General features: G+C 52.2%; 1 protein-coding gene across 2 annotated transcripts in view; it reads left to right on the forward strand.

Moving 5' to 3' along the window:
* Nucleotides 1-23,428, forward strand: part of DLGAP2 (DLG associated protein 2) — a 637,838-nt gene that overhangs the window by 607,252 nt on the left and 7,158 nt on the right. For both annotated transcript variants that reach the window (XM_086379875.1, XM_086379876.1), the window contains 5 exons: nucleotides 741-1,090; nucleotides 1,864-1,905; nucleotides 8,327-8,412; nucleotides 10,071-10,486; nucleotides 17,808-17,899. In XM_086379875.1, the coding sequence (XP_086236001.1) occupies nucleotides 741-1,090; nucleotides 1,864-1,905; nucleotides 8,327-8,412; nucleotides 10,071-10,486; nucleotides 17,808-17,899 (986 nt within the window). The remainder of the gene's footprint in view (nucleotides 1-740; nucleotides 1,091-1,863; nucleotides 1,906-8,326; nucleotides 8,413-10,070; nucleotides 10,487-17,807; nucleotides 17,900-23,428) is intronic.

The raw sequence follows: 23,428 nt of genomic DNA on the forward strand, positions 1-23,428 counted from the left end.
GAATCGGGACCACCTGGGGCCCAGCACATACGGCTGCTGAGTTTGGATGCCTTCTAAGGGGCGTTCAGTACCGTTTCAGTTCCAGCTGCGCTAATTCCCTTCAGTGGATTTCCACCCCATGGCCTTTGTGGAGCTGTGATATGGGCACAGGGCGCAGAGGTGAACTGGGTGGACGTGGAGACCCAGCTCCCTTCTCAGCCAGCCCCACGGTTTATACCCAGCGAGCCTGTGCTCACAGGGAGCAGACAGCTGCTGTCCCTGTGTGTCTTCTCCGTGATGAAAATAATACCTGTTCACCAGAAGCATTTGTGGAGCACACAGAGAGCCTTCCGCCACACCGTCGCTGATGAGTGTGCTGCTAACCTCTCTTTGTTCCCAGGCTGTCTGTGCAAACACAGTCTGTCTTAGTCTGGAGAGAACCGCGCAGGCCCTGCAGTTCTAGCTCTGCGTATAGGATGAGCCCCTCTTCCAGTGCCTGACCTGCATGAGGACGGGGGCTGCCCTCTGTCCTGCTGAGTCAGAAGTCACCTATTCTGCCTGATTTGGGGGTGTTTTCATAATTTTTCACTATTAAACACACGTCCGCGTAGACTGTCTCTAAGCATAAGGCTTCCCCCACACTCTGCGTCCTCTCTTAGGCTGAACGCTGGGGGAGCTGTGCCTGATGGCTGGCGGGTACTGGGCGGGAGAGCAGGCTCGGCGGGCGGGCACCCCGCTGACCTGCTGTGTCCCCCTTGCAGGCGTCACCTATGCCAGCTACAAGAAGACGCCGCCCCCCGTGCCCCCCCGCACCACCTCCAAGCCCCTGATCTCGGTGACGGCGCAGAGCAGCACCGAGTCCACGCAGGACGCCTACCAGGACAGCCGCGCCCAGAGAATGGCCGCCTGGCCCCCGGACGGCCGCGGCCTCTACAATTCCACGGACAGTCTGGACAGCAACAAGGCCATGAGCTTGGCTCTGGAGACGGCCGCAGCACAGCGCCACGCCTCTGAGGGCCAGGGAGGCGCCACGCGGACGGGCGACAAGGCCATCCTGGCGTCCAAGGCCGAGGAATTCCTCAAGAGCCAGCGCTCCTCCATTGGGGTCCAGGTACCTGCCCGCGTGCACGCCCCCCCGCCAGTGACATGGACCCGGTCCTCGTGGGGACCCTGCAGGCAGCCAGAGTCTCTGAGCCCCAGCTTTTGGGAGAAGCCAGTGGCAGTGCAGTGGGCAGAGGACCCCCAGGCATTTCCAGGGGCAGCCAGCAGCATGGAGAGTGTGGAGATAGGTTACTCTGATGCATGAGAAGGAGGGTTTGGGGTTGAAACCCAATCTTTCTAAAGCTCTTTAGTCTTTTGGGCTTTGGGACCGAAGGGGAAGGACTAGGAGGCTCTTTGCAGGAAACAGGGGCACATCTGCTCAGGGGCCCCAGAAGTCCCCACGCCAACCCCTGGGTGCCCGCGGGTTATTCTCCTCATTGTGTTCTGATCACCAAGAGCCAAAACAGCTGCCCCTGCACCGACACCCACCACCGAGTCCACTCGAGTTCCAGGAGGGGAGGGACACAGCACCACCCAGCTCCCGCTCAGGAGTGGGGCCCGGGACTGGCCTCTCGGGGATCGCGTGTCTGGTGACCCCCAGCCCAGGCAGGATCAGCAGCCAGGCAGATTCTCGGCAAGCCTGGACACCTCCGTCAGCCCAAGTCCTGTGGGGTGCTTTAAAAACCCCAAGCCTCCATTGCTCCAGAGAGAAGGGCCCACGCAGGCGTGAGGGGGAGCCACGTCTCAGGCGTCGTGGGGCCAGGGGCGACAGGCTGGCGAGCTGCCCGCTTGTCGGGTCCCCTGAACCTGGTCTCCACACTGTGGCTTCGTTGTTTTGTTTAGGATTCTGAATTCCCAGAGCATCAGCCATACCCAAGGTCAGATGTAAGTACCAAAATACGCCCCGGAGCCAAGTACGCATGAATTTTACTTCCGCCCTTTCCGGGTTATTCATCCTCCGCTCTCGTCGCCTCTCTGTCCTCATCTATATGCCAGGCTCTATGCTAGGTGCTCCCATTGTCGCGAGGACCCTTGCATCCCCGGAGACGCAGTCAACCCCCTCCTGAGGACACAGCTGGGGCTCTGAGCACCAGTGACCCCCACAGCCACAGCCGGCTGGGCCGAGGTGCTGGCCCGGGTGCCTGCTGCTCTCAGGGTCTCAGCCTTTACAGTCACATCTGCTGAGGAGACCTGTGAGGCCCCCAGGCTAAGAAGGTCACCTCCCTGGGTGCCTGTGACCCAGGTTTCCCACCTGCCACCTTCCATAGGCTTCCTGCGGGCTGCCCGTTGAGCCGCAAACAGGGCTGGAGGGTCAGGTTCCCACTTCTCTGAAAACAGTGGGAACATTCCAGACAATCAGGTGCTTTCAGATTGTCCCAGAAGCCCACAGACCTGCCTTATCCCCCTCCCACCTCCACGTCACCCCCAGGAGCCACAGACACCCCATTCTGCCTCCAGCTGCCGAGCTTCGCCCCAGAGGGCCCCCACGTGGTCCCATGGCCCCCCTCCCACAAACCCCTGCAGACCCCCAGCTGCATGTCGCGGGCGGCCGGGCGCACCTGCCCCTTTTGGTACCCAGAACCTAGCACAGCGCCTGGCACATAGCAAGCTCTCAGTCAGTGTCGGTGGGCGAGCGTGGGTGAGTGTGGGTGAGCATGTGAGTGCAGGGGCTCGCTGTCCTCCCGGCAGCCAAATAGTCACAGGACGGTTGAGTGTGTCAGCTCGGTTGGCCCAGCGGGGTGAGCTGGAAGCCAAAGAAAACGTTACCCAAGGAACTCGAGCGACAGAGTAGGGGTGGGGGCACCAGCCAGGAGCAGGGGGAGGTTGAGCTGATGGAAGGACCACTGCACACGCCTGGAGAGCTCCTGGGAAGTGCTGGAGGGCATCGAGGGCTCAGGGCCCAGAGCAGAGCAGTGCGGAGAGCGCGGCCCGGGGCCAGCTTGGGGAGCCACGTGGATGCACCGAGTCTGCGCCCAGACCCCCGGGCTACCCCCGTCGTCCTCACGGGAGCCCCACCTGCCCATGGGGGCCACATCCAGTCCGGAATGGGGAACCCGAGGCTGCGGGCCAGTGACGGGAGGGGGGACCCCAGCGCACAGAGAAGGATGACTTGAGGGGCATGCCTTGCCCCCCACAAGCCTGCTCTGGTTCACCCACAACCCCATGTGGAGGACAGCTGACCCCACCCGTCACCCTGTCCTCAGCTTACAGGGAGGGCGGTGGGCATCCCTGTGTCCATCTGGCACTGCAGGGACAGTTCCCGCTGGGCCGCCGCCCAACGTCCCAGGACACAGCGTCCGGGACTCCTTTCATTTTACAAACACTGTTCTTCCCGCCGAGCAGGGGCCCCTCCTGCCTGCACCTTCCCTGGAGCCCAGGCCCGGGACAGGGGCTGATGTGCGGGGTCCTCGGCTGAGCCCATGACGTCCTGCACCAGGCCCTGTGGGTTGGGCTGCACCCGGGCCTCCTGGTGACCTGCCCCTCACCTGGACGCCACATCTGGCCCTACCTCATTTCCTCACAGTGACGGTGACATGAACGATCTTCTTTGCGTTCATTTTGTTTTTATCTGTGATTTGTCTGTTGTTGCAGGGTTTCTACCTTTGTTTTGTGTGTGTGTGGTCTGATGTCCAGGGATCCTTCCATCCTGTCTGCCTCAGTCATCCCATCTCTAAAATGGGAGTGATGCCCACCGTGTGATGTCATAGGTGGTCACTAGATTTAAACATCCTCCCCAAGGCTACACCCAAGAGTCCCGGGCAGGTTACATTCCCCCGAGCCCCCCACCTTCCTGCCTGCTTCTGCTGGGGCTTCCAGCATCTCACAGAGCAGGGGAGGCAGTTCACCTCTTAACTATTGGACTCATAGTAGGTCACCAAGAAAAATGTGGGGACTCCATGTGGGAGCAACTCACCCACTTTGCTGTGTGGGCTTTGAAGGCAGAGTCTAAGATGAGCTTCTTTAGAGCAAAAACCCGAGATCAAAGCTCAGCCAACATTCTACTAACGGCCTCCTGCTTTCTGGTCCCTCCAGCTGTGGGTGATCAGCCATGAATTTCTGAAAATCTGGGCCATACACACATGCACTCACATGTCACACATGTGCTGCACACATGCACACTCTCATGTGCATCCTCATGCATACACACAAGCATGCACACACATGTACATCCACAGGTATTGCTCACGTGTACACGTGTGTGTTCACACACGTACACGCTCATGTGCACACATGAGCATGCACACAGAGGTGTGTACTTACATGTACACACATGCACTCACACATGTGTGCTCTCGTGTACACACGTGCATGCACACATGCATGCCCACAGAAGTGAGCTCATGTGTATACATATGCACACTCTGTGCACTCTCATATACATATATGTGCATGCACACACAGGCATGCCCACAGATGTGCACTCAAGTATACCCATGTGCACACTTTCATGTTTGCACTCTCATGTACACACATATGCATGCACACAAATGCACGACCACAGGTGTGCACTCACATGTACACACTCACACACGTGCACTCTCTTGTGCACCCTTCCCCTGCTCTTCATGGCCCGTGGCTCAGTGTCAACCCCTCTGTCACGGCCCAGGGACAAGAGGCGGGTGCTCCAGGAGCCCAGCACCCACCACTCACATGGCAACAGGGAGGCTCCATCCCCGTCCACCAGCAGGCACCTCCAATCAGCACTGCCTCAGAGAGGTCACTCACATACACAGGTTCTGCCGACTCCATCTTTCTTCTCCATGTCTAGTTCACCCTGGCTGTTATTGTTGTTTAGTTGCTCAGTCGTGTCTGACTCTTTGGGACTCCATGGACTGTAACCCACCAGGCTTCTCTGTCCATGGGATTCTCCAGACAAGAATACTGGAGTAGGTTGCCATTTCCTTCTTCAGGGGGATCTTCCCAACCCAGGGATCGAACCCAGGTCTCCTACTTGGCAGGAAGATTCTTTACCACTGAGCCAGGGAAGCCCCTAGAACATTGTAGCTCTTGTAAAAATGAATATGTACATATATTTCTCAAAACTTTTATAATCCTTTTACACTTCTCATCAAAATTTTCTCTTCGGAAAAAATTCCTTTGATTTCCTTACCACTGTGCAAAATAATAATTCCTTTCCTTTGTCCTAAATTTGATTTTCCCCATCTTCATAAAGCCCTCCCAAGATTTCTGAAATTGATAAATATTTAGCTTGTCCTGGCTTTATGCAACTTGACCACATCCTCCTCCACCTTTACCTTCTGAAAAACGGAGACCTTTTTTTGTTAGAATGGTTTCATAGGACAACCACGGTAGTATCTATAAAATGTATTATATATTCCTTGAACTTAATGTATCGTTACTATATCTGTGGATCTTAAAAGTGGAGGTGAGGGAGGGAGCGTTAGATTTGCTTTGGAGAACCTACCTGAATCTGGCTTCCCACACAGTTTCACACCCATTAACCCCGTGTTTGCTGATCCCTCACTTTTGAAATTAAGAAGAAAATAGCCATAGAATCTGAGACGTACCTAAGTGTCACATGGCCAGCAAGTGGCAGAATTTGACTCCAAAAGCTGTATTTTTCTCATTCACTGTAAAAAGAAGAGAATCGTAAGAGAGAAGCTGTACACACTAGAGAAAAGCAGACACATTATTTTGTGATACTTTGGTTGTTCTGGTCACCTTGTGGTCACTTTCTCTGTCTGTGCAGATGTGTGTGTTCTGTGTGTGCACACGCGTCTTGATTGGATCGTTCACGCCACCTGCTGATGTCCGCTCCGGAGCCTGTGTTGCGTCGGCAGCATCCCTCGTAGCTGCACGGGTGTCTGTGTTGTGAGCAGTCTGTACTTACTCGGTGTGGCCAGTATCCTGTCCTCCTGTTTCCCCTACTTTCTCCTTTTAATATGTTAGAATTCAAGGAAACGTCTTTAGACTAGAATCCTAGAATTAGACTAGAATAATTTAGACAAATATTCTGAACATTTTTATGATAAAAATTAGTGCTCTTTCCATACAAATGTCTCCCTGACACTATATGAATGAAGTAATTTCATCCATATTGTGTATCTCTCAAATTCACGAATATCTATCAGAATGGCAAAATGGAATACCTTTGCCCCTGCCACCACAGAGATTGTGAATATAGTCACAAAATTATATACATGCACAGACATAGATCTACAACAGCGTTATTTATAGTGGCAGAAAACTGCTGCTGCTGCTAAGTCGCTTCAGTCATGTCCGACTCTGTGCGACCCCATAGACGGCAGCCCACCAGGCTCCCCCGTCCCTGGGATTCTCCAGGCAAGAACACTGGAGTGGGTTGCCATTTCCTTTTCCAATGCATGAAAGAGAAAAGTGAAACTGAAGTCGCTCAGTCGTGTCTGACTCTTAGCGACCCCATGGACTGCAGCCTACCAGGCTCCTCCATCCATGGATTTTCCAGGCAAGAGTACTGGAGTGGGGTGCCATTGCCTTCTATCTAATTAAATAAATCAGGTTATATTCATAGAATGGAACAGCAGCTAGAACACAGACAGCTCATATTGCACTGACATGGGCAACGTTTTTAACATATTAACTTATTGCAATCTTTTTGTGTAAAACAATAGTAACAACAGTGTCCACATCCAGCAAGGTAACATTTATGTCAGCCATAACCCACTTGAAACTAGAAAGACGTGCTGATTACCAGCAGGTTAGGAATTTTACTCAAGCACATTTCCTCCTGTGCGTGTGTGCTAAGTCGCTTCAGTCATGCCCGCCTCTTTGCGACCCCGTGGACTGTAGTCCGCCTGGCTCCTCTGTCCATGGGATTCTCCAGGCAAGAATACTGGAGTGGCTTGCCATGCCATCCTCCAGAGGATTTTCCTCGCCTAGAGATTGAACCCGCGTCTCCTGAGGCTCCTGCCTTGCAGGTGGCTTCTTGACTGCTGAGCCACCACTGCCCCAGGCTCCACAGAGCCGCCCCCCACCCGGCCCCATCCCAGGAGCTGCAGGGTCTCCACATGGCTGTGTTGATTCTGGCCACAGCGGATACTGAGCATGCCTCTGCCCGCTACGAGCTGTGCACCCCTGGGCAAGTTACTCACCTTCTCTGATTCCTCAAGTGTTGCTGGACCCAGGGTATCATGTGCACCAGCTGTGGTGACACTTGTCCGCTCCTAGCTCAGTGCCTGGCGCGGGATCAGCAGAAAACAAACACCAGCTCTTAAAGCACAACTGCTCTTCATCACAAACTGAGTCAGCCCCCAGCAGCAACGACTTAGCCAGCCACGACTGCCCGGTGCACCTCTTCTCTCATCACTAGGAGAGGGTGTCACAGGTATTCGTCTAATGGTTTGTGTGTTACTCTTACAACGATCACTAATATTTTTAAGATAAGATGTGTTTGTTTGACAGGTTAGTTTTGACATTTGTGGACTGGAGTCAAAACACCTTTTGAGACAGTAGGTACTGTTTCTTGCAAAGAAAAGAAAAGGGACAGTATAGAAGCTGGGATAACATTTGACTAAACTGACCTTTGGTTGTTTAGTCATATATTTACTCAAGGTCATATATTTACTCTTCTGGGGCAGACTTTTCATACTGCAAGTTTGGGAGCGGGAAGATTGTTTTCTTTTGGAGTTTTGGTTATTTTTTAGAAACTGTGCACTACTAGAGTTCTCTCGTGAGTTAACGTTGCACCACAAATGCTTCCTTGGGCTCGGGGAGACTTCTCGGCAGACGCAGCCACCGTAAGGACTGTGTGTGGAGTGCACGCTTTCTGTTCTGTTGTGGCATTGCCCTGCCCTGGGCACAACCCGTGAGCAGATGGTGCTGTGTCGAGGCGGGCGGAGGGGTTGCCCGGGGCTGGTAAAGCTTCAGTTCTTCCGTATGTCACGTATGTGGAGGCCGTCATCACCACCGTCCTATTCAACAGCCCGTGTGTTGTGTTAGCTCTCTCTGGTTCATGCCGTGCCTGCAGGATGTGACAAGAGCTTTTAAGTCCTCTCATAATGCAATCCCCAACACAGCTTGTTTTTCACCCAAGCTAAGAAAAGCAACTTTATTTGCATACATTTAGAAGATGGAGGCTCAGCGTTGAGTTAGGGGGTCATGCACAATTTGATGAAACACTGTAGCAACATAATTACACCAGCACGAGTGTATTTCCCTCCCGTTGTCGTTTTCCTGGGTCAAGTGCATCTCTGCATTAATTACACAAATGCATAATTAATTATGGCAGATGAACACACACACACAAATAGTCCCTGGTCCAGGTCCCCATCTTGGTTCTAAAATAAGATGTTCTCTGTTGCGCTAGGTGGAGACAGCTACAGACTCCGACACGGAGAGCCGGGGGCTGCGGGAGTACCACTCGGTGGGCGTCCAGGTGGAAGATGAGAAACGGTAACCGTCCCCGACTCCTGGGGCCTCTGAGCGGGGCTGTGGGTTAGAAACATGATGGCAAGTGTCTGGACAGTACTGGCCATCAACGGTTCATGCCGTTCGTGGAGACAGGGTCATATATCCCCAACCCTAACTCAGTGGATATCATTCGGGTATGAATTAGCATCCTTCTGAGCCTTGTTTCTGCTAGCAGCCGGACACTCATCTTTTTCTAAAGTAACTTACCACCTGTGAAAGCAGAGGGGCTGGCAGCTCTGAACACCAGAGTCCTTCACCCCAAGGGGAAAAAGGATGAGCGTAAAGCCAGCGCAGGTTTTCCCACCTTAGGATGTTAACAGTACAACCACAGAGGGAGAGTGAAAGAAGACTGAAGAATCCTTAAGATGGTGACGCTTCAAAAGAAGCCCTCACACTGCCCAACACAGAGAAGTCCACGACAAGAGTGTTGTTTTTGTAACGAGGATGGGGTGATTATTCTATTTTATATTTAAAATAGCATATCTTGTAAATTTCATAAACACAGAATTCTATGGGCATATCATATTTTGAGCACCAGGCACCATCTGGTTGTTGAAACCCTGGTGAGTCACTCACAGTGAGGGTTTTAGACCAACCTGCAAAGATGTGGACTGCCAGGGAACTGATGGCTTCCCCAGGACAGGGGCCTCTCAGAAACTGCATCTTCTGCCCCAGGACCTGGGCTTGCGGCACCCCCTCCATCCCCGCTGGTGGCTCTTTCTCAGCACCTTTGCCTCCAGCGAAGGCAGATCCATTAGCCAGCTGCACACACAGCTGCCTGCCATCTGCGCATCCAGTTGGTGAGGAGCCAACTTGTGTAGCTTGGCAGAGTTTAGGTATGCAGACATACATGCACGACACACACACAGAGACACACACGTACACATACATGCACACATAGACACACACTCACACAGGCAAACCCAAGCATGCACACGCAGAGACACGCATGCATACAGACACACACACACACACGGTTCTCACCAGCAAAATCTGGGCTCCAGCTATAAGTTCATTCTTGCCAGTCCTTTCAGTAACTGGCTATGAGGAATAAGTTACGTTTAAATGCATACAATGAAAATGTTTTTTAAACACCTGCTGAAGTCAGAATTTGGATTCATTATTTTACATAAAAGACATAACTGGATGATGCTGCAGCATTCAGAGAGAGGAAGCTTATGTCCTGAAATATGATATGAATAGCCACCAGAACTCAACAAGACACAGATGTTATTACTTAAAAGAATTATGTACTTGGAAGAAGCAGTGGGGCTTCATTTTACATCCATACACACAGAAATGTGTAAGCCTGTCACGTGTTTCTGAAAGTCAGGTAACCACCGCAAGACAGTGGTTTCAGGGATAGATTAAGCCACCTTGTGGTAAACTTAAGTCTTCAGTGGGCATCACTTAGCCATTGAAGCTTTAAAGCTAAAGTTAGAGTTTCATTCTTTACAAAGTCAAATAAGGCTCTCACACAGATGAAACACCAGTGTGCTGATAACAAAGATGAAAATGCTCGTCTCTGCCACGAGGCTGGGGTGCGGCCTAGCATGCTCTGGATGTGTAAGCTGGGCTCTGCGGCTCAGGGTCATCTCCAGCAAGCTCCTATCTGTCTCCCCTGCCCCCGCCCCCCGCAGACACGGACGCTTCAAGCGCTCCAACAGCGTGACGGCCGGGGTGCAGGCGGACCTGGAGCTGGAGGGCTTCCCAGGACACGTCACCACGGAGGACAAGGGCCTGCAGTTCGGGTCCTCCTTCCAGAGGCACTCGGAGCCCAGCACCCCCACGCAGTACGGGGCGGTGCGCACCGTCCGGACCCAGGGGCTCTTCAGTTACCGGGAGGACTATCGGACCCCCGTGGACACTGCCAACCTGCCCCCTCCCGACCCCTGGCTGGAGCCGTCCCTGGACGCAGTGGACGGCGGGCGCGTGTCTCCGTGCCACAGGGACGGCGCGTGGTTCCTGAAGCTGCTGCACACAGAGACGAAGCGGATGGAAGGCTGGTGCAAGGAGATGGAGAGGGAAGCCGAGGAGAACGACCTCGTGGAGGAAGGTAAGAGGCAGGTGTCTGCTGAGGCCTGAACACACTCGCCAGGTTTCCATAAATGAAATGAGCACGTGGCGAATGAAATCCATGAGGACAATCCCTTTGATCCCTGAGTAAATTAAAGTGCATGGGCTCCCAGCATACCCCACCCAAGCTAAGATGCTAGCGAACAAACAGAAAAGCAGTGGCTGAAATATTGACGGGCATCCTTCTGTTCCGTGCTGTGTGCTGGATAGCAGGATGGCTCCGGCCTGCAGGGGTCTTGGGACTGCAGGTTATCTCAGGCTCCACGTGCTGGATTTTGGCAATGACGATGGGCAACAGTTCAACCATTTTCTAGACTCGTGACCATCCTGTGTTAAAAGAAATTGCTTTGGCTTTGTATCAGAGAAAAGCTGGAGATGGTAAGTGACTAACCCCCTAGCTAGTGATGGAGTGTCTTCTGCTGTTCAGAAAACGCCGTGCCCCATCCCTGGCCATTTACTTCACTGTGATTCTCTGCAACCGTCACCCTCATTTGTGGTCCAGAGAGGATCCCTGAGCAATAAAATACACACTTGGTTTGTGCCTTAGACCCTGGAAATTAAGAGGTGACATTAAAAGTCCCCAGCGCTGAAGCCTTCTCATGATAAGTTATGATTTTCTTGTCACTGGGGGTGGTCAGGAAAATCCTGGAAGTAATGCCGTGAACATCCCGTGTATGATTGATTTGGTGATCTACAGTGACCCAGATCAACAGTAAGATCCTGTCACCTAGGTTGTCGTTGTCTTATTATCAGCATCTGGAGAACATGTTTCTCCGTCAGCCGGGCAGAGGAAAGGGGGTTTCTGCTGTCCGTCAGCTGCATTTCTCTACACAAGTTTTTTTCACCTTTTTTGCACTTTGGGATCTTCTCCTGGACTCTGTGTCCTGTAAAGCCCCAGCAGGCATTTGCTGAGTACATGCTAGGAGCCGTCCCAGAAACTGCAGGTGGAGACACCGATGAGCGTGCAGCACAGACACTGCAGGGACCTCAGAGTGGGTAAGACCAGGACAGAGGCGTTTATAGTGAGTGAGGAACGTGCCTGTGGTAAGAGCAATGCAGACCCAGTGCTATAGACACCCCGAAGTCCGGCAAATGCTGCCAGCAGTCTGAGAAGTCTTCCTGGTGGCGGCGGCATCTGGGCGGACCTTGAGGGCAGGTAGACCAGTCAGGCAGGCGGGCCAATATGAGGGCACGAGCAGGGGCAGAGAGCCAGGCTGGAGACCCTCCAGGAAGGCCCTCCCTCAGACATGGACTCTGCCCCTGCCGTGGGGAGCTTGGTCCCGACCTCCCGGAGCCCCTGGCTCTGTCGTCCCTGGGGACATGCATGTGGGCACACGCCCTTCTCAAGGGTGGGGGTTGCTTTGCATTTTCCTGGGGCTCTGCCCCGTCTTAGGCTCCTGGGCGATCACACTTGATACACTGACTGTCTGCCGGCAGTGCCCAGCCGTGCTGACTATCCACCGCCGGTGCCCGGATGCGCTGACCATCCTCCAGCGGTGCCCGGATGCACTGAGCGTCTGCTGGCAGTGCCCAGCAGAAGCCTCGGCGGTGGGAGTCTGAAGGGGGGCAGTCTTCACACACAGGGTGCTTCCACCCCTACTCACCCCTCTGCACAGCACAGCGTGTAAAACCCCGTGTGCCCTCAGGCGGGGGGCCCCTCCCACAGACACCAGCTCAGTCACCAGAACTCTGCAGGGTTTTCCCACCACTGTTTCATAACTATGTGAAATCACATCTCTAGGAGCCTCAGATGCAAAGAGCAGCGAACAGGTCTACCCGAGCCTTTCTGTGATTTTTCTCAATTTCTTAATTACCGAGCTCTATTTTTTGTGGCAAAGGTGAGAGAACACTTAATTTGAATCTCAACTGCATGCTCCACACATTAACCAAGCACCATATTGGTCACGTTTAAGTGATTCCCTGGTAATGTTTAAAGGTACGGTAACTTTCCATTCCACTCCTCACTTTAAGCACAGGTACACGTTTCTTGGTTACCGTCCTTTTAAAGAGTGAAGATTAAATTAAATGGCTGTTGAACCAAAACCCTGAGCTCCGAATTTTGAAATTTCCATTATGTGAGATAACTTTTCTCCCAAGCTATTATTTTATAACCACAGCTCACTGAATTGATCGAACAAATCAGATTCACTCAGCTCTCTACGGTTAATAAAAATATCATGCTGCTGCTGCTGCTGCTAAGTCACTTCAGTCGTGTCCGACTCTGTGCGACCCCATAGACAGCAGCCCACCAGGCTCCCCCGTCCCTGGGATTCTCCAGGCAAGAATACTGGAGTGGGTTGCCATTTCCTTTTCCAATGCAGGAAAGTGAAAAGTGAAAGTGAAGACACTCAGTCGTATCCAACTCTTAGCGACCCCATGGACTGCAGCCTACCAGGCTCCTCCGTCCATGGGATTTTCCAGGCAAGAGTACTGGAGTGGGGTGCCATTGCCTTCTCCAAAAACATCATGAGAACCATTAAATACTGGTATAAGTTAAGTCATGTTAAAGCAGCTTAATACATAAACAGATACTCTGCAGGGATTGTAAACCACCACTACACGAGTGGTTTGCGGTTTTATGCCACTTAACCAAATGGGTAAGTGGCATAAAGTAAAAGCAAAAAAAATAAAAATAAAAAAGGTATGTTTTCTGAAATGGAAGTTTCCAGAGCCACAAAGATCTTACTCAGCAGGTTTGTAAAAAGATGGATGGCCTGGGGAACTGAGCGGTGGGTCTTTGGAGAGGTGCTGGGCTGCTCTGTTGCCCCCAAACAACTCTGCCCCAGAGCTGCTGATCTGAAGACCCCCCGGCCAGACACACAGCACCAGGAGACATCATTATCTGGGGGTCCCCCATCCTCAGTCGAACACGTCATTGCCAGAGCTGGGGTTCGATGCTCGCGGCAGGTCTCCCAGACCTCCTTCCCTGGAGGTGCCACGCTCTCTGGGTGTGGAGGTGTCCGGCTCAGGCAGAGTGCCGTTGGCAGTAATCACAGTGACCCGGGGGACTCGGGGACCAAGGCGGATGAGGAGGACGGGCCACAGGGAGACTGCCCTGAGCCTGCAGTTTGCCCGGAAGTCCACACACTGAAGGCCAGAATCGGGGACGGCTCTGAGCACCGCCGCTTCCGCCGGGGACCCCGCCCAGTCACCCTGCAAGCCCAAGGCTGCCACCTCTGACAGCTGAGGGTGTGGTCAGCGCATGGGCCACCCCAGCCACCAGCGCCACGGCAAACCGAGCCTGAGAGGAAGCGTGTGCTCGAGAAACAGGAAGGTGACAAAGCCTGAGGCTTCACCGGGGGTTTGTGAACGCACGCATCCCCACGCCTGGGTCAGGAGGGAATCCAAAATCCGCCTGGTCATGGATCTCCAAGTGACCACCTCAAACTGTGTGCAAATTCTAGAAAACCCCACCTTGAATTTCAAAAGAATAGTGTCAGTGTTGCCCTGGCACTTCATAGTAAATTTAGGTGGAGTTGGAAATTGTAGAACAGGAGTGAAAAATAAATTAAAGGAGCAAGTCAGTTAATCAAATTTCTCTGTACATCAAAGGCCTGGGTTGTCTCAGGTTCTTTGTAAATTTCCATTCTGATGAGCATGAGCCCTTATCTGTAGCTCTTGAAAGAAAGTGGCTAAACTATGACAGAATTAGAGAAGGATAGTAGAAAAGAATAAATTGAATTTTCGCCTCAAATTCTTTGCAATTATGGGAAGCTATTATTTACATTATAGGTATCAGATAGAGCCATCCACATTGATGAGCACAAATCGCCTGCCATTAGTCATCAGGCCATTAGCTACACTCTGACATTCCTTACCTCTCTCAAGCAATAATCAGTGTATACCCTTTATAATAAGTCTCCACCCAGACATCACCCCCATCCACATTGTGCTGAAGTTTATTAACTGAAGTATTGTATATTAATACTTCCATTGAGGTGCATTTTAAGAAGGATGTGAAAAATGGGGACTTAAAGTCCAGCGTCACAGACGCTGAGGACGTCACACCTCACAGACGACCCCACTGTTGAGTTCCTCGTGCTGTTCATCTTTCCTATGAACCTGTGGAGTAAGATGTGTGTGACTCTGGAAACTTTTATTTCAGAAAGCACACTGTTTTGGGGAGTTTCTTTTTGTTTGTTTTACTTTGTGCCACTTACAGTGCCATTTGGTTTAACTGATTGACTTTTTAATTACCACTTCAGGAAGCATAGCATCAGTGAAAAAAAAAATGCATTTATATGTGAGTCACTTCTATATATTCCTACAGTGACCATTTGGTTAAAACAAGTCTCTTTAAAGGTTTTCGTCAGTCCTGCAAGTTACAAGGGTTTACAAGTGGAAATCAAACATGTTCAGTTTGGGGACCGAAGTGTGAACCAGGTGGGAAGTATTTTCAGCCCTTCCAGGCTGTGCTCCAGCCCCTCTGCCTTCCTGCCCTGTGTCCCCTCCACTGCCCAGAGATGGGGGAGGTGAGCAGGCCAGGGGGTCAGGGGCCAAGGCCCCCTGCAGCCGGCGTCAGGACGCTGACAAGACCGCTTTCTGTTTTGTTTAAGTCTGAAAGGATGTCGCGGTATTATCTAGTGAACTCACTGGTATTAAAAGTTACAGTTTTAACTCTTCACATTTTAGAAGCAACTGAGAATTGGGTGATATTAGACTCTGGTACTCTTGCCTGGAAAATCCCATGGATGGAGGAGTCTGGAAGGCTGCAATCCATGGGGTCGCTGAGGGTCGGACACGACTTTGCGACTTCACTTTCACTTTTCACTTTAATGCAGGAAATGGCAACCCACTCCAGTGTTCTCGCCTGGAGAATCCCAGGGACGGGGGAGCCGGGTGGGCTGCCGTCTATGGGGTCGCACAGAGTCGGACATGACTGAAGTGACTTAGCAGCAGCAGCAGCAGGGAAGTATTGGTTTCTTAGGAAGGGCTGTGGCTCTGTGGTTGTGCAGGGTGCTTGGTGAGCGAGGTGCTGACTACAGCTCATCTCCAAGAGGGTCAGAAAGACACACACACATAGATGGTGATTCCAAGTGATGGAGCAGAGGTGCTGGTGGTACTTTGTTTCAAGTTCTCTGTGTGTGCAAGTCGTCACAATCAAGCTTTGGGGAACAGCAATCCGGACAAGTCAGAAAATGCAGGCAAACTCAGGAGCGTTTCAGGCCGTTAACCCGCTCCCCGACCCCAGGAGAACACCACGCGATGAACACGCTGTCCGGGGCCAGGTGCTCACCCTGTAAGCACTGTGGTGCCCTGGGCCTTCTGTTCCATGGCTGCTTTCTGTCCCAGTAGGACGCATCCTCGGCACCCCTCACAGACACGTTTGATTTCGAGGACTCCGGTTCCAGTTCATGGCGCTTGGCCGCCTGTGCACCGAGGCCCCCGCTGTGTCCGTGAGCCCCACCCCCTGGGGGAGGCCAGGAACTGGGGTCTCAGTGGCTTGTGGCCCAGGAGTCAGAGTCCTTGTGGCCGGTTTCTAGCTTGCCCTGAATGAGTCTCAACTCATTATTTTGGAGGCTGCCTATCAAAATTAGCAGTGTTTGGGGAAACTGGGGAGAAAGCTAGAGAAACTGAGTTTACCTCTCTGGACGTGGGCTACACCCCTGTGGAAATGCCAGGTCTCGGGCCCCACGCCTCACCCCCTGAATCTGCCCATAGCCAGACCCCTGCCAAGGGACCCACGTGCTGAAGAGCCCTCTGGGCTCTTCTCCAGACTGAGCCACAAGTCAACAGTCCACAAGTACTGAAACACCCTGTTGGAGGTGACAGTTCAGTGTCCGCTTCATGCCAGACGAGCTCCAGGCTAAGACCTTTGCCTCAGAAGGCTCCCCTCTTCCCCGGGCTGGAGACAAGCTGGACCCACGTGTGACGTCAGGGGCTCTGTGTAGCTGGTTGTTATCTGTGCTGTGCAGGTCTTGAAGGGGACTCAAGAGAGGACACATTTGCCCTCAGAGGGGAGTAGCTGGGGGTGGGCGCTTAGACCGAACCCCAGAGACAAGGGCCCAGACACAGAGGCCAGAAGCGTTGGCCTCCAGATTCCTAAGTGCCTCTGAGAATCATGGGAGTTCAGGTCTCCCAAAGCTGTTATTTCTGAAATGATGATGTTCACACAGGCCAGGATTGGGACAGAATGATGGGATGTGAGGAGGCACTTGCAGGAAGTGGGCGGGGGGTTTCCCAAAATTTTCATGCCGGAAATCTTTCTTTTGCCCAGTTCGAATCCCTAAGTCATCACAACTATCCAGTAAGTGGTTAAATCCTTTCCACTGACAAAGCTGTATTACTTACTTTTTTAAAGCACCCTTTGATTAATTACTTTTAAAAAGTAAGTAATACAGCTTTGTCAGTGGAAAGGATTTAACCACTTACTGGATAGTTGTGATGACTTAGGGATTCGAACTGGGCAAAAGAAAGATTTCCAGCATATTAATAATGGACTTCCCTGGTGGCTCAGACAGTAAAGCGTCTGTGTACAATGCGGGAGACCTGGGTTCAATCCCTGGGTCGGAAGATTCCCTGGAGAAGGAAATGGCAACCGACTACAGTACTCTTGCCTGGAAAATCCCATGGACAGAGGAGCTTGGTGCAGGCTACTGTCCACGGGGTAGCAAAGAGTCGGGCAGGACTGAGCGACTTCACTTTCACTTTCACTTTGATTAATTAAGATCTTACAACTTGAGATCGTTCGTAGATTAAACTGACCCTCGCTGCTCCTGACGGCCCTGATGAACTGGCCCCCAGGTGCCTGAGGCAGGATGTCCTCACGCACCCTTCCTGATGTGAGGGGCCAGGGTCCCTGCCACCCAACTGACCCCCGGAGGGCTGGGTGGGCTAGAGGACCTTTCAAAGGTAAATTTGCCCCCACACTGAGGTGTCCCAATAGTCGGTATTTGGTCATCTTTGAATTTCTTTCATGGATCAGGATGGACCAGATGGAAAGAGGGCTCAATGGTGGCCATTCCACACAGTAAGCTCAAAAATTTCACCTCTGGTGACTGAGGATAACGGCGTCCCAGGTGACTCAATGGTAAAGAACCCACCTGCCAATGCAGGAGACAAGGGTTTGATCCCTGAGTAGGGAAGATAGATCCCCTGGAGGACAGCATGGCGACCCCCTCCAGTGTTCTTGCCTGGAGAATCCCACAGACAGAGGCACCTGGGGGGCACAGTCCGTGGGGCCGCAGTCGGACACGACCACACACATTCGAGGACGTGGAGCCACAGCGGGAAGCCCGCCTAGCGTGGCACCCCTCTCCTGGTCCCCGCCAACCCACCCACAACCCTGTGTGTGTCCACAGTCCTTGGCAAGATCCGGAGCGCCGTGGGGAGCGCCCAGCTGCTGATGTCCCAGAAGTTCCAGCAGTTTTACTGGCTCTGCCAGCAGAACATGGTGAGTGCCCCCTCAAGACCCTTGGGCACAGGTCAGCAGGCCAGGCGACCGCTCTCTCTGCCCTCACCTCTGCCCTGTCTGCTGTGAAGGACCACTCTGGGAGCGTGGCCTGGTGAAACATGGGGACGGGCACAGCTCCAGGGGCCAAAGCAGAGAGGCCTCGGCTGTGGGCAAGGGAGGAGCGTGGTGGGCAGAGGGCGGCGGGCACCCAGCCGCGAGAGTGTTCTTGGCCACTGGCCTGCCCCTGGGGACCCTGGGCAGGGGGACAGGTGTGCATCGTGTCATGGGGATGTCACAGTGAAGGCAGCACCAGGAGGTGGCTCCAGTAGAAACACGTGAGCAACCACAATGAGAGAGACCGGCAGGGGGTTCCAGGAGCAGTCCCGGCTTTGTGTTACAGTCAGGAGTGAACACTAAACTTGGTTCTGATCTTCCTGAAAATCAAAGGGAATATATATATACATTATATAGGAGAAGGCAATGGCAACCCACTCCAGTACTCTTGCCTGGAAAATCCCGTGGACAGAGAAGCCTGGTAGGCTGCAGTCCACGGGGTCGCACAGAGTCAGACATGACTGAAGCGACTTAGCAGTAGCAGCAGCAGCATACACACATATATATTCTAACATGAATACTTACATATATAAATATTCAGTTCAGTTCAGTTCAGTCGCTCAGTCGTGTCGACTCTTTGTGACCCCATGAATCGCAGCATGCCAGGCCTCCCTGTCCATCACCAACTCCCAGAGTTCACTCAGGCTCATGTCCATCGAGTCAGTGATGCCATCCAGCCATCTCATCCTCTGTCGTCCCCTTCTCCTCCTGCCCCCAATCCCTCCCAGCATCAGGGTCTTTTCCAATGAGTCAGCTCTTCACATGAGGTGGCCAAAGTATCAGAGTTTCAGCCTCAGCATCATTCCTTCCAATGAACACCCAGGACTGATCTCCTTAGGATGGACTGGTTGGATCTCCTTGCAGTCCAAGGGACTCTCAAGAGTCTTCTCCAACACCACAGTTCAAAAACATCAATTCTTTGACGCTCAGCTTTCTTCACATTCCAACTTTCACATCCATACACGACCACTGGAAAAACCATAGCCTTAACTAGACAGACCTTTGTTGGCAAAGTAATGTCTCTGCTTTTGAATATGCTATCTAGGTTGGTCGTAACTTTCCTTCCAAGGAGTAAGCGTCTTTTAATTTCATGGCTGCAGTCACCATCTGCAGTGATTTTGGAGCCCAAAAAAATAAAGTCTGACTCTGTTTCCACTGTTTCCCATCTATTTCCCATGAAGTGATGAGACCAGCTGCCATGATCTTCGTTTTCTGAATGTTGAGCTTTAAGCCAACTTCTTCACTCTCCTCTTTCACTTTCATCAGAGGTTTTTTAGTTCCTCTTCACTTTCTACCATAAGGGTGGTGTCATCTGCATATCTGAGGTTATTGATATTTCTGCCGGCAATCTTGATTCCAGCTTGTGCTTCTTCTAGCCCAGCATTTCTCATGATGTACTCTGTGTATAAGTTAAATAAGCAGGGTGACAATATACAGCCTTGATGTACTCCTTTTCCTATTTGCAACCAGTCTGTTGTTCCATGTCCAGTTCTAACTGTGGCTTCCTGACCTGCATATAGGTTTCTTAAGAGGCAGGTCAGGTGGTCTGGTATTCCCATCTCTTGAAGAATTTTCCACAGTTTATTGTGATCCACACAGTCAAAGGCTTTGGCATAGTCAATAAAGCAGAGATAGATGTTTTTCTGAAACTCTCTTGCTTTTTCCATCATCCAGCAGATGTTGGCAATTTGATCTCTGGTTCCTCTGCCTTTTCTAAAACCAGCTTGAACATCTGGAAGTTCACATTTCACGTATTGCTAAAGCCTGGCTTGGAGAATTTTGAGCATGACTTTACTAGCGTGTGAGATGAGTGCAATTGTGCGGTAGTTTGAGCATTCTTTGGCATTGCCTTTCTTTGGGATTGGAATGAAAACTGACCTTTTCCAGTCCTATGGCCACTCCTGAGTTTTCCAAATTTGCTGGCATATTGAATGCAGCACTTTCACAGCATCATCTTTCAGGATTTGAAATAGCTCAACTGGAATTCCATCACCTCCACTAGCTTTGTTCATAGTGACGCTTTCTTAAGACCCACTTGACTTCACATTCCAGGATGTCTGGCTCTCGGTGAGTGATCACACCATCGTGGTTATCTGGGTCATGAAGATCTTTTTTGTACAGTTCTTCTGTGTATTCTTGCCACCTCTTCTTAATATCTTCTGCTTCTGTTAGGTCCATACCATTTCTGTCCTTTATTGAGCCCATCTTTGCATGAAATGTTCCCTTGGTATCTCTAATTTTCTTAAAGAGATCCCTAGCCTTTCCCATTCTGTTGTTTTCCTCTATTTCTTTGCATTGATTGCTGAGGAAGGCTTTCTTATCTCTCCTTGCTATTCTTTGGAACTCTGCATTCAGATGCTTATATCTTTCCTTTTCTCCTTTGCTTTTTGCTTCTCTTCTTTTCACAGCTATTTGTAAGGCCTCCCCAGACAGCCATTTTGCTTTTTTGCATTTCTTTTCCATGGGGATGGTCTTGATCCCTGTCTCCTGTACAATGTCACGAACCTCCGTCCATAGTTCATCAGGCACTCTGTCTATCAATAAATATAAATATGTATCATAACACACATACTTTTCCTTATCTGACCAAAGAAAGTACTCACCGATATTATTTTGGAGAAACAATAATTATTTGGAGAAAGTCATTGAAGAGTAACAGCTCAATGGTATTCACACTACTTTACAACCTCTTTTATGTATTTTTATTTATAATCCATACACTGACCTCTTTCAGACCAGACATTTTCATTAACACACAAGCAGCAGTTCACGGTGCCTCGGTCTTGTTTTGCTCGGTTCTTAAGTTCACAAGGAGGCCTGTGAGTTTGCAGCATGTTCTTCCACACGAAGGCAGCCTAGCACGTCAGAGTTGCCAATTCATCCCTTTTCATCAGGATCATTAAAAAGAATGTTTTCTCCAATATTTTCCATTAATCCCATTCAAGTGCATCATGAGATTTAAAGCGTTAGCACCTGGTCGCCTATGCCGTGAAGTTACAATCAACATTTAAGAGCGGGGAATAGGCAGGCTTCAGTTCAGTTCAGTCGCTCAGTCGTGTCCGACTCTTTGTGACCCCATGAATAGCAGCACGCCAGGCCTCCCTGTCCATCACCAACTCCCGGAGTTCACTCAGACTCACGTCCATCCAGTCAGTGATGCCATCCAGCCATCTCATCCCCCGTCGTCCCCTTCTCCTCCTGCCCCCAATCCCTCCCAGCATCAGAGTCTTTTCCAATGAGTCAACTCTTTGCATGAGGTGGCCAAAGTACTGGAGTTTCAGCTTTAGCATCATTCCTTCCAAAGAAATCCCAGGGCTGATCTCCTTCAGAATGGACTGGTTGGATCTCCTTGCAGTCCAAGGGACTCTCAAGAGTCTTCTCCAACACCACGGTTCAAAAGCATCGATAGGCAGGCTTAGGGTCCCTCAAATGAACATGCAGTTGTAGAAACACTCTGCTCTCCCATCCCCTAGGCGTGTCCTGCCCCCAGCCCCACCCGCACCCCATCGCTATCTCTGAGGACTGACTGAGGCCACCAGGGGGCGTGGTCCCTGTTCCGCTGAGCCGATGGGAGGGTTGTTCACGTCTTCAGGAACCTCCATGTAGCATAGTAACAGTCTTCCAGCTGTGAGCAATGCACGTCTTCTCTGCCAGATATAGCTGGTATTAGACCTGAGAATTATCCAGTGTCACATCCTTGACACCTCTTACACACGTCAGATTGCACTTTGTGTTGGCCACAGGAGGTCTGGCATGACCACTTCCTTTTCGTGTGCCCTCCATTGGACCAAAAGCCCCGGAGCACTTGGAGGAGGTTGCTGGGCTCTGGGCAGACCGTCAGCAGAGGGGCTGAAAGTGCCGGCAGGGCCCTGCTCATCAAAACCACACTGTCCTCCTTGGCAGCTCTAGTTCTAAGTCAAAGAAATGGCCCCAGGGAGTGAGTCACACCCACTGGCTGTTGAGGATGGACTCTGGGAAGGGCCTGCCCTTGACACTAGCGGGTGGACCCCTGTGGCCCTAGGGCCAGCGGCTCAGCACCCTCAGAGCTGGGAGAGATGGAGTCACACACAGACCGCTGATCTAACACTGCAGTTGAATGAGACCATGGTTTCTCCTCAGCCCTTCTCAGGACACACAGCTCCAGGAGAATGTTCTAGAACACAAAGCATCTGAGCCCACATCCCAGGACCTCCCATGCTGGGGCCAGATAGCACCCTGGGGCCCTGCGTGCAGTCAACAGGGATGAACAGCTCTGTGCACTTGCTGGGGGAGGAGACTGGCCTGGCCCACCTTGATGTGACAGACGAGGCTTACAAACAGACCAGGGCGTGTGAGTGTCCAGGGACACAGACATAGCCACACCTCCCAGAAAGGAGTAGAGGACACAGAGCAAGGCCCTGACCGTGCTGGGGTCTACCATGACCATGGCCTCTGCCCCCCAGTGCCCAGAGCGGAGGCCCAGTGACCCCAGAGTTCACTCTTGGGCGACGTGATCCTCAGACACATGCAGGCCCTTCACACCTGCCCCTGTGGGGGGTGGGGAGGGGAGGAGGGGTCGCTGTGCCGGCTTCATCCTCCAGGAGGAGGACACGCGGCTCAGGACCCACTGTCGGGGAGGAGCACCCTGCCAGCCCCAGACGTCCAGGGAGCCCCTGTTGGTCCCCCCAAACCCCATCACCTGCAAGGCACAGCTCAGAGCAAGGCCTTCACTGTTTTCCTTCACAAGCAGCAGCTGAGCTCAAACTCAGGCAAGTGCATGACAACCCAGGTCTGGCGACCTGACGAACCCTCCCACACCTGACCCTGACATGACCCTGACCCGTCCCTGAGCTTGAGCCTGACCCTGTATCTGACCCTGACCCTGACCCTGCACCTCGCTCTGACCCTGTACGTGACCTCATCCAACCCTGAACCTGTGTGTGACCCTGCACCTGCCCATCAGGCTCTTCGGTCTGCACATCAGGTCGCCCCCTGGTGGCTCAGTGGAGAATGGTCCTCACACAGTAAACAGCCGCAGGGGTTGCAATTCTCACTCAGAGTGGAAAATGAAGGCTTTGTGTGCAAGTGGCTCAGACGGCGATTCTGACCCCCTCCCAGCAGTTCAGCACAGCTGCCATCCGGTCACATCAGGCAGGATGGACAGGGCCCAGAGAGTGGCCTAGTGGGTGTGGGCACGGAACCGGGACTAGACATCTGTGTCCTCCAGCATTCACACGTCGAGTCCTGGCCCGGTGGGGGTGACAGGAGGGGACTGTGGGGGGAAAGCTCACGAGGGTGGGGCTCCGTGAATGGATCAGTGCCCTGATAAGCACCTGCAGGAGCAAACGCGTCTTGGGGCCACATCCACCCTTGGCTGCCCGTGCACCACTCGGTGGCGTCAGCTGTCCTCCCAGGGCAGGAACCTGACCTGCCAAG

Source organism: Bos grunniens, chromosome 27, assembly GCF_055505025.1.
Source record: "Bos grunniens cultivar Pamir isolate PY7600 chromosome 27, Bosgru_T2T1.0, whole genome shotgun sequence".
In the NCBI taxonomy this organism is placed as follows: domain Eukaryota; kingdom Metazoa; phylum Chordata; class Mammalia; order Artiodactyla; family Bovidae; genus Bos; species Bos grunniens.